The following is an 11,657-nucleotide window of genomic DNA, read 5'->3' on the forward strand; positions in this document are numbered from 1 at the left end:
TGTTCCATTTTCTATTTTCTTATAGTCAAACTTAATTGAAATAGGTGTATGTTGGTTTACATAACATAAGGAACCTCTATGCAAAAATTCATACTATCCAAAGTTAACCAGACCTTATTTTGGAAAAACTTGCCATTTTTTGGCTCTGTCCTACCCCACCACATTATCATTTTAGCCTGCGACTCGTTGATTACTTATCTCTTTTCATGACTCTCATTTAAGCACAACCACCACAAGTTTTCGGTGACGCAATTCAGCATACCGACGTTCTGTGAGCACTGTAACTCGTTGATCTGGGTGCTCGAGAAAGGCATGGTCTGCCAAGGTGAGTGAGATCAATTAAAGCCGCATTGTCACCAGTTCACTTCCGGAGGTCCGACGGAAACCTCAACCGTTAAAAGACAAAAGAATCTATTAGAATCCGAGATCTTTCACATGCCATCCGCTCTAAATTATCAATCACATCCTCGAAGAAACTTGCAATATACACACTGCTTTCAATATTTTGAAATATTTTTCGCGTTTTCTGTTTAAAATCATCGGAGATTGTAACGTAATCGACCGGAAGTAAACTCGTGACAATGCGGCTTTAACAACAAAAGCAACTACATCAACAAAAGCAGCAACAAGTACTACTACGACGATAGCGATGATAATGTTATCTATTTTACGCAAATCCGCCTTCCTTACCCAAATATCTAATTGTCAATTTTTTTTTCCAGCCCTGAGCATTATGCTATTTCTGTAGATTGCAGGTTTACATGTCATAAGAAATGTCACACCAAGTCTACCCTGCTATGCAGTAAAAATACCTTCAAGACAACTACAAAGGTAAGGAAAACTGACAAAGGTTAAGGCGATACAGTAGAAATAACAGTACAATCCACCCCGCTAACTCGCAAAAGTAGACAAAAATCGGTTTGAGTAGTAAGTAGGTAGGTTTCTGATTTAGAATATCCAAGTTATGATGTGGACCATAGAAATAGTATCATTTTGATCATTTGTGATTAAAACTCACTTTTTAATCATAAACTTAGTAGATAGGAGATTAGATAGAAGAAAGTAACGAGGAAAATGCCAAGGGAAAGAAAACTGTTTAACGTTATAAGGGAGTTCGAGTTATCCGGGTTATGTTATGGATATTTGTGCTTTGAAACGTTGTCTCTGTTCAGGTTAAGTATTCAGAGTTGGGTTTGTAGCGGTTTACTGGAGTAAATATCCTGCCGAAAATGATGATCTTTTGGTTTGAACAAGGAGAAGGAGAAATAGGTTTTAAAAGCTGTCAGAACCTAGAAAAGCAATACATTATTCAAGCATTAACATCAGTCTTTTCTTATTGAAAAATCGCCAAATATGAGAAGTTTTGCTTGTGATATCTTTTCGTTCCCACCCACCCACCCACCATCCTCACTCCCTCCCCTCAGAAAAAACCTAGCTACACCCTTGGTCTAGGTTAGAAAGGCAAAACCATTTAATTTTTTTTATGTTTCGAAATTGCGAGAAGAATAAAAAATTATTTTTTTATGTTTCGTAATTGCGAGAAAGTCTTACTTTCTAGCAGGCTGAGTGGGGCAGGAAAAGATACCACGCACTTTCGGCACATCAAGATATCACCATGGAAACAAAATATACAAATCTATGAATAGCAATTTGAATATTTTATAATCTGTACTACTTTTAAATCGACTATTCACATTTGTTATAATCCATTCTGCTAACTTTTTCAAATTGTTGCTTTTCGTTAAGAATTTTTTGTTCAGTATTTATATTGGCAAAAGCATAGGATAAGGTTTTCAATCCTTTTTCGATAGTTTAGAAATAGACCAGTTTTAATACAGAAGGGTCTTTCCTTATAAAGGAGAAAAGATTGTCACGTTGTGTTGGTTTTTATTTTTACCTTTATCATTGGGAATTAAACTTGAGAGACATGAAAAGAAAGACAAGTTTTAAGATGCGGTTTGGCTTGCAGAGAAGTTCAGTATTCGGCGGAGATCTGGGCGAGGATACATCTATTGAACAGCCTGTACCAGAAATCGTCGAGAGACTCATCCAAGACATCGAGATACGAGGTAAAAAAACACGATTACGGAATAGAAAAAAAGTACTTCAACTATTTGACTTGATTTTCGCATATTTCTCCTATTATAATGCACATATTCAGACGAATTTACTAATAGTCGAAAATGTGGATTAATCGGTTAATCTTTTAATTTTGCTTATTACAATGTTATTTCTAGATAAGGCGCGAGCGACTGGTTACTTATTAGTGCGAAATGGAGGTGATTTTAGCGAGTTACAGACGCGAGAAAAACAAAAAAAAAGGCAAATTCCTTTTTCGCGCGCGCTCTTATTTTCACCGCTTTTTTTCTCATATTCTTTCTATACTAATGGATTCGTTATTGATATTACTTCCTCTCCCCAGGTCTCTATGCCGAGGGAATCTACCGGAAGTCACCGAGTGCTGTTGCTGTCAGAGCGTTGAAGAACGCGATAGTGTCTTCCGGTATGTTACACGTGACGACATCTTTGCATAATTAGTAGTACTTCTTATTATAAGTTAAAGCATGGCACGAGGGGAATTTAGGTATTAAATGTCCCCGCAACCGAGGGATGATTAGTTGGCTTTAACTAGTTTTCCCGAGGTTGAGGGGACATTTAATCCCTAAATTCCGCGGATGCCATGCTACAACTTTGTAATACCATGATCACCGAGGAAATAAACTCGCAACTACGAGTAATATAAGGTTGGATGAGCGAAAAAGGTTCAGTGGATCAGGACATTGCACAGGCATCGTTCTTTTTATCACTCTAGAGATCACATTTTCACAAACAATTCTCAAATCAAACATAGTTGATTCACATAGTTGCTCTACATATCTACAGTTAAGTTTTTTTACGTCATTAGCACGCATGCGTACAGCAAAATCATCCCACATGGATCTAGTCTAACGTTGTTTCGGTATCACGAGATCAAATACTCTGGTCTCTTGGCGCAGGGTCTATTCCATGCTCTAATCATGCCTTCTAGTTGTTTTCCTGGAAAAGAACTAGAAGACAAGTAGTTTGGTTCTAAATTTATCTCATGCACTGATGTAAAGGGAAATTTAGAAGACAAAAGATTATTTTGTTTTTTTCTTAATCTCCCTCGTCATTAATACATGAGGGAAATTTAGAAAGTAAATCTCCCTTATCATAAATGCATGAGGGAAATTTAGAACCATCTATTGTTTTGGAGGAAATATAGCTTGTAATCGTCCCTCAGAAAACAAAAGAATCCGAGGTGATCATGGTGTTACCGTAAGATGTATACTTCAAATAAGGCCACTCGAAAATCATTGTATCGTAACCCGCAGTGCTTCATGGGTAGCGTATAAACGGTTGAATCCTGGTCTCTGATAGCCATGTGTACTTTTACATGGACATAAATAAGAATGCTGCTTTACAAATTGGATACTATATCTTGGAGTCCGCTTCGATCATTTTGTTGCTTTTTGGTTAATGGTTTATGAATTGAGAAATTTCAAGTAAACTTGCAGGTTATCTTGTTTTCCTTCGTTTTCCATGGTACAGCCATTTTGAATAGGTCCGAGGAACACTTGATTTTTTTTCCCACAGGAATTCACGCCAGCTCGCCCCAGTTTCCTTTAGAGCATTTAGACAAAGGACTACATGTTTGCTATGGTTCCCTGCGCACTGATATCTATATATTTATACAAATTATCAATTTTACACAGGTATCTCGGATTTAGACCTTAGTTCGCACGTGGTTCACGTTGTCGCAGCAGTGCTTAAGTTGTTCTTCAGACAACTCTCGAGCCCAGTCTTCACGGACGATGTCTATAACGAAGTAATACGAACTGCAGGTAAGTGGACACAGAAAACCCATTACACCACAGGTAGCCAAACATACCATCATGCAGCGCAGCGCACCACAGGATGCCCATAAACATTGTACAACAGGGGGCCCGTTACACCACAGGGAAGCAAACACACCACAGGATACCAATTTACATAGTACCAAAGGGAGCCCGTTACACCATAGGAAGGTTTTTACCCAAAGCACCATCACATGGAGCGCAACACACCACAGGAAACCCATGTACATCGAACAACATGGAGCTTATTGCATCACAGGGAGCCCGTTACACCACGTTACACCCAAAACGTGGTCACATGGAGCGCAACAAACCACAGGGATCCCATAAACCTTGTACCACAGGGAGCTTATTGCACCAAAGAAAATGCATAGCATTGTAGGGAATGCGTAACGTGTGAACCTTAAAAGCCTATTTGTACCACAGGAAACCCACATTCTACCTCGTCATACAATACGTGACAGCGTCAGACAATACGTGACAGCGATCACAAAACGAAAGGAAACAAGATCTGACGTTTCTTTTAAAAGTCAGCCCTATGTTATAAGTCTAGTCTTCTCATAGTGAAACTTAATGGTACCGACAAGCTGTAGAAAAACAACTAGATGGCCTGCGTAGGCGTTTTGGAAACAGGGAAATGTGTTAATTACACAGGATGGAATTGATGTGTTGTACGCCTCCCCATATATGAGAACACATTAGTTTCGTGCATGAGCCCTCTGTCGAAGCAAAAGAATCAAACTTCTCTCTGGTAAATTTTGCTGCCAATTTGTCTCGCCAGCAACTCAGATTCGTCTTGTCCTACGCGCCATTTATCCGGGGTCGTGCTCAAACAGTCTATCGCATGTATAATTCTCGTCCCTTTAGATCTCTCGGACGAGCGGGAACAGCTTGAGACGTTGTACGCTTTGGTTCAGAAGTTGCCTCCCGCCAACCGCGCTACATTCGAGAGACTTGTCTTCCATTTGGCAAGGTAACGAACAGAATAATTAAGAATAAATATAAGCATTTGCATAGTGCCTATTAAACAGTTTCTTACTTTGTTTAACACTTAGGGCGCGTTTTTTTACTCGTGATTCCGCAATGAGATTGATTAGAATAGAAAAACGCGCGTCCGTTTATCCCGCGTTCCCATTCCGGAATGGAATGAAGGCCATTCCACCGATTCTGCTACCTGTAGCAGAATGACTCGAATGCCATTCTGAATATTCTCTACCAACCATTCCTATTTCAGAATGATAGGAAAAAGCGCGCCCTTGAATCCCTAATACGTATTAAGAATGGCCAACCATGGAACTAGGGAACACAAGCTCTTAGTGAGCTCACACACGTTCAACTAGTAAAATTCAGGACCGCCCTAACTATACATGACAAAAAATATATTCTGCACGCAAGTTATCAAATGAAATCGCGGTTTTTCATTTTCGTGGACGTTTTACCAAAGAAATCCCAAATAATTGTTTGCTTTACGTCGTCTTTGTTTTGCAGAGTCGCGGAACACGAGTCGTCGAATTTGATGAACTCCAACGCTCTCTCAATTATTTGGGCCCCGTGCATCATGAGACCCCCCGCGAACGTCAGCCCCATTGAGAGTTTGCAACACGTGGCCAAGCAAACACAGTGAGTAAACAACAACAACACGTGGCCAAACAAACACAGTGAGTAAACAACAACACGTGGCCAAGCAAACACAGTGAGTAAACAACAACAACACGTCGCCAAACAAAAACAGTGAGTAAACAACAAGAACAACACGTCGCCAAAATACGCAACAACAACATGTGACCAGAGAAACACAGTGAGTTAACAACAATACATGCCGAAACAAACACAGTGAATGTTTGATTGTTTTGGATTACCAAAAAGACAAGAAACCTCGAGCATCAAAACCCCAGTTTATGGCGTTATTATATGAGTGATTATATTTCTCATAATGATATTTCAATATTCAAATGAGATCATCTCAATCACAGGGAACTCCAGTCCACCCTACAACCAAAACAGCTCAATTCTATTTTGTGTCAAAAGTATAAAAAAACAGGGAAAGTTTTATTTTTAAATATGATGAGAGTTTACGATATTTAAAACAAAAATAAAACAACATTGTCACGCAAGTAAAAATAACACTGTCACGCAAGTCAAAGTTACTGTGTCACGCAAGTCAAAATAACGGTCACGCAAGGCAAAATAACTTTGGCCACGCAAATTAAAATAACATTGTCACACACACAAAAAAACTGTGTCACGCAAGCCTAAATAACATTGTCACGCAAGTCAAAATAGCGGTGTCACGCAAGTCAAAATAGCGGTGTCACGCAAGTCAAAATAGCGGTGTCACGCAAGTCAAAATAGCGGTGTCACGCAAGTCAAAATAACAGTGTCACGCAAGTCAAAATATCAGTGTCACACAAGTCGTGTCCAGAGCGTTTAGTATGTGAAGCAGTTCTAAAAGCATATCTTATGTCACTAGGTGCTTAGAGGTCCTTATTAAAGGCCAGGTCACCAAGATCCGTGCTACCCTCAATGACATCCGGGTACTTGATAAAGCCGCTGACACAGCGAACAAGAGGCTCAGCATGCTCAACCTTCACAAAGAGGTACGTGCGACTTGATGACGTCATTATCCATTAAGCACGAGGTTACGCTATAAAAGGGAAAGCTCCTTCCACCTCCGTGCTCGAATTTGCACAACACTACCAAGCTAGCAGTCACAAAGTCTCCTGTAAAATTGCTTATCTTTGAGCCTCAGTCGGCTGGAATAAATCTATATTTGCACAGGTAACAAGACAGTTGTGTTGGAGATTGATAAATTAGTGATTTGCTGTTCAGGTTTCTCAGGTGTCTCAGGTTTTCAGTTCGAAATTTTAAATTTTGCGCTCAGAGCAATTGCCTTGACATGTTGACTCATTGACGGCTGATTGATAACTGATTGTTCTTGAGCCCAGTGGTGGTAGGAGCTTTACCTTTAATAGCGAAACCTCGTGTTTAAATGCCTCATGTTGCGCGACCACCAGTGTTGCGTCACTTTTAGGAAAGGAAAGGGAAAGGAAAAGAAGCTGGGCTGACTTTATCTAGAATTGCAGCCATAGGCTGAATTGCTCTGGATTTACATTACACGGGGTCTTATTCGGACTGCTATACTTATAAGGCGCACTGTGCTGCCACACAGTTTACATGGATGAGAGAGTGTTAGTATTTGAATGCCCCTTTTGGTTATGCGGCAAGTACAGACGCTGAAGATGGACTCTGCCTTTTTCAGTGGTTCCTTAACATGCCACAATGTAACAGGCTGGTTAGCTAGGTTTTTGCGAGACGGGACCGCCGTTTAACATAGTCATCCGAGCCACGAGGGATACACAGTCCCCAATGTAGAGTGCCAGGTTTTTACACCTCTAAAAAAAAGCACAAGTTGACCTGACCTGGGTTCGTACCCTGGTTCTCTTGCTTGAGAGGCGAAGCCCGTACCACTGAGCTATTGCACCACGTAACAGTTCATCTTGACATGACGGAAAAACATGAAGTGACGCGTCAAATAAGCCCATTTTACATCGAATAAGGCGGAGAATTTCTCTGAGTACTTAGTAACTTGTAGCAAACAAAATATCAAGTGCGACTTTTTTTTAAATTGATGCGATTTTTTGTAAAGTGCCATTGAAATTTGAGCTTTTCGTCCCTGAATTGATACACAGGGCAATGATGATCAAGGAAAAATTATCTTAAAAAGCCAAAATCTGGTTATGTGCACTTCGGCCTCACGTTATTTGTGTTTTGAAAATCAGTCCGCAATACAAGGAACCTCTAGCCATTGTAAGAAATTGTGTCTTCTCTCTCTATCTGGAATTGCGCGTTTTCCAGGTTTTTCCGTCATGTCGTTCATCTTACTTTAAAAAAGGACTAGAGGCTTGTCGAGCAGCGGGACCCTTAATGCTGCTTGAACATCCGTGTTGCGTGACTATTATTGATGTAAGAGTCCGTCTTATGCTTGCAGAAGGACAAAGTGGTTGTTGAGCATGGCCTTTCTGGCGTTGCGTGTAATTAGTGTTGCGTGGTACTATTAAGCGTGACCATCAATTTTGCGTGACCACCCGTGTTGCGTGACCATTAGTGCTGTGACTATTAGTGACGTAAAAGTTCGCCTAATGCTTGCAGGAGGACAAAGGGCTTGTTGAGCATGGCCTGTTGCGTTGCGTGACACTCAGTGTTTGCGTGACCACCAGTGTTGTGTGACGATTAGTTACGTTAGAGTTCATCTTATGCTTGCAGGAGGACGAAGGGCTGGTTCAGCATGGCTTTTCTGAAGTTGCGTGATATTAGTGTGGCGTGTCACTATTTTTGCGTGACAATCTATATTGCGTGGCACTCATTGTTGCGTGACCACTATCATTGTGTGACTATTGGTGAAGTATGAGTTTATCTAATGCTTGCAGGAGGACGAAGGGCAGGTTGAGCATGGCCTTTCTGGCGAAGACGGGGTCAAGACGCTCCTTACACAACAACTCGAAGCGCTACAAGAACAGAGGTAATGACACTCGAATAATGAACTCCCCACGTTTTGGTACAGTGCTCGCCACAGTTACCAAAGTCAATACGGATATTAGAAACGTACTTCCTGATTGGTACGAACTTCACTAACTAATAAGCGAGGAAAAGAACTGCCTTGGCGTGCAGAACACGACGGAGTCCTTCCTCTCAACCAAATGATTGATTCTCGCAATTTTATTGGCCTACTTTTATAATGTGATGGTTACGGTAGTGTGGAAGCACGGGTGGCCTAGTGTGTTAGCGCGTCGGCCTCTAACCGCTGTGCCCCAGGTTCGAATCCTGGCTCAAACTGGGGATTTTTCCGGGTTCCTGCCTTGATTCGAATTTGTGTCACAAGTGAGTTGAAGTTATTCTCCCGTGTTTCCAGTCTTCTAGGATGCTGCACTACACTAACCTGAACCGAAGGGACGTAAAAGAACCAGTTGGGATGCAATAAACCCTCTGGCAGTGACCACCCCCAGTGACAGTGCTTACTAACCGAGGGTCATATGTCAGAAAACTGTATATTCCGTTTAATATGTTACCCTCGATAAACAAAGATTAAACTGAAACTGAAACCAAACTGTCGCACAGTAAATACTCTCGATCTAACACAGTTCAAAATTGATAATTTTGTTGAGGGAGGAAAACACTTAGGGCAAAGGCGATAACCAGCTTACTCAACTTATGTCGGAACTGGGAATCGAACCCGAAAGTAGTTGTGAGCGGCAGTTGCACAATGCTTTGTAAACTGCCCCATGGCGAAGACGACCTTGTCTGACTTACACAAAACAACGAGATCACCCTCCACTCCATTAAAACTTACGCTTTTGATGTGTCTCTTGTTCTAGGACATTCTTAACGGCAAAGCTAACTACTCTTGAACCACGGCCGCGTGCCAAGGGAGGGGAGAGTGGGGACGATGTTGTCAGCGATGAAAACGTCACAGACGACGAACTGGAGAACGCGATCAATGAGGAGTACGCGGTCACTTTTGAGCTTCCAGGTAAAATAAAATCACCCCCAATTCCGGACATTAATTTTCATCATCTCATATACCGGGCATATAACCACCCTCTATACCGGACATATAACCACCCTCTATACAAGACATATAACCACTCCTTATACCGGATGTGTTACAGTAGAATCATATAACTGACCACTACATATAGGGCACTTTCCAAAATTCCAATTTCAACTTCAGTCAAACGCTATGAATAAAACCTTAATAAAATAGAAAGGTCGGTCTCTAGGATTTCGTAGATTTTGTTGGCGCTGCTTTGTAGTGAGTGAACGCTGTGAAGTGATTATTGCTCTTTCAGTTTTGACGAATTCTTGGTGTTTTTTTTTTTGGTCGTTGATAATGTTGTTATTGCTGTTGTAATTGCTGTAGTTGTTGTTGCTATTGTTGTCGTTATTGTTATTGCTACTCAATTGTTGTTAATACTGTCGTTGTTGTTAGTGGTATTATTAGTTGTGCCACTAATACCAACTTTAGTCGCTCAGAAGTCTTCAACTTTTTCTTCCTTTGTATCGACACTTTAGCCGTCACGACAGATCTCCGACATCTCACGAAGCACAGAGCACGAAAACAGACGAAAAAGCGACCACCGTCCCGATCCCGGCTTCGCGTCCAGCGGAAGCATGTCGTATAGAGCTAACTAGACCATGTTTGAGCCTTCTCGGCCGGCACTTTCACCACAAGTTCAAATCGTGAATTCACCTGTCTTAGCAAAATGATTCACATTGATTAGTTAGAGAGATTTTATTGTAGATTTGTTCGTTGCAACAAGAGGTATGAAAATTTTGTGCTGAACACTGTTAGGAGTAAAAGAGTAGAACCAGACAAACTAGGCAATAATCTGGGATCAATTTCAGAATTCAAAAAAGGTGGGTGAATATGCGTTTTGCCATAACAGCTGTTTATTCCAAAATTCTCAAGAATTTATCATTCTGTCGAGGACTTGGATGCAACTTTGGATATGGCCCCTTTTTGACCGTTGCTTGGTATAAAGTTTAGATATTTTCAGTGAAAAGAGTTTAGAGTTTTCACGGTCTAACGCTGTGCTCTATATATCATCGAGTCGTGTTTCAAAATTTATCTTGATTCATTTGGAACAATTAGGGGAGTTTGCTTATGTCTTGAAATGGGTAATCTAAGTCAGGCTCGATATTCATACGTGAATCGTCCGTCTGAGTCTCTATCAGCCGCCATTTTGTCACCCAAGTAAAAAAACAAGTCCGAGATTGACTTTCTTGGTACTGTGTACCAGGAAAAAGAAGACAAGGATATTAACAATGCGACGCGCGCTACCGTGGCCACCTTGACATTTTTCTGAGATTAGCCAATGAGGATGCGAGTAACGAATTATCTGATTGACTCGTACTTCACTAGCCAACAGCGTGGCATTGGAGTGCTCCAGTGCGTATCAAAACACGACAAATCATTCTAGTTTGGAGCTTGTGTCCATCAAGACTCTAGTTCTTCTACGCTAACTGGGGCCGGTTCCTAGAAAGCAGGATAAATACGGCATAAATACGGCATCTTGACATTTGATTGGGTTAGCGTTGTCTTGTGGCCATACGAAAGGGCGCGTCACACAAAATATGAAGAAAACAAACAGGGAGGGATTTACATCGTTAGTGGGTGATTTCCCATGTAAATCAAACAATGTGGTGTTTTCGGGAGCTCTTGTATCCGTGTTTATTTTGAATTTTTACGCCAAGCTTACCCTGAAAATAGGGAATTCTGAAATCGATGATAGATTTGTTGTCAATACTTGCTTGTTGCTCTTTAGTTTACACGACAGAATTTTTTAAAGCGAAATGCACAGCAACGCGCGCACGTAAAATGGCGCGAAAAAAAAATGTGCGCCAATCAAAACACGACTCAAATTTAATTTTTTGTCAAAAATGGAATGAGTTTCACTAACCAAAGAGTAGCTCGAATTTTGTAGAATTTCCATGAATGTGGAAGATGTTTCTTCAAAACTAAAGACATATTTTAACACTGAAAATTCACAAGTAAAGTAACAGATTTAAGATTTCAAAAATATATATATTTATGTGCGTTTAGTGGAGGATAATAAAGTTGGCAATAAAACAAATTCAGACTTGATATTTTTCACTGTTTTATTCAAAGTGTTGGGGAAATTGTAGGCAGCTCTAAACAATGGGTGCGCTCGGGACATGCCGTAATTTAGTTTGGTTTATTTTGAAAAGATAACCGCCCATCTGTCCATAAATTATTTTGTGCCT

At 40.7% G+C, this 11,657-nt stretch overlaps 1 protein-coding gene across 1 annotated transcript in view; it reads left to right on the top strand.

The window, feature by feature from the left end:
- LOC5510430 (unconventional myosin-IXAa) overlaps positions 1–11,506 on the top strand; it is a 40,835-nt gene extending 29,329 nt beyond the window's left edge. The window contains exons 36-46 of the mRNA XM_048721635.1: positions 223–325; positions 749–831; positions 1,970–2,069; positions 2,423–2,503; positions 3,735–3,863; positions 4,743–4,848; positions 5,364–5,495; positions 6,346–6,472; positions 8,303–8,394; positions 9,248–9,402; positions 9,945–11,506. Coding sequence (XP_048577592.1) covers positions 223–325; positions 749–831; positions 1,970–2,069; positions 2,423–2,503; positions 3,735–3,863; positions 4,743–4,848; positions 5,364–5,495; positions 6,346–6,472; positions 8,303–8,394; positions 9,248–9,402; positions 9,945–10,054 — 1,218 coding nt within the window. The 3' untranslated portion in view covers positions 10,055–11,506. The remainder of the gene's footprint in view (positions 1–222; positions 326–748; positions 832–1,969; positions 2,070–2,422; positions 2,504–3,734; positions 3,864–4,742; positions 4,849–5,363; positions 5,496–6,345; positions 6,473–8,302; positions 8,395–9,247; positions 9,403–9,944) is intronic.
- Positions 11,507–11,657: the final 151 nt, after the last annotated feature.

The sequence above is a fragment of the Nematostella vectensis genome, chromosome 14 (genome assembly GCF_932526225.1).
Source record: "Nematostella vectensis chromosome 14, jaNemVect1.1, whole genome shotgun sequence".
Classification (NCBI taxonomy): domain Eukaryota; kingdom Metazoa; phylum Cnidaria; class Anthozoa; order Actiniaria; family Edwardsiidae; genus Nematostella; species Nematostella vectensis.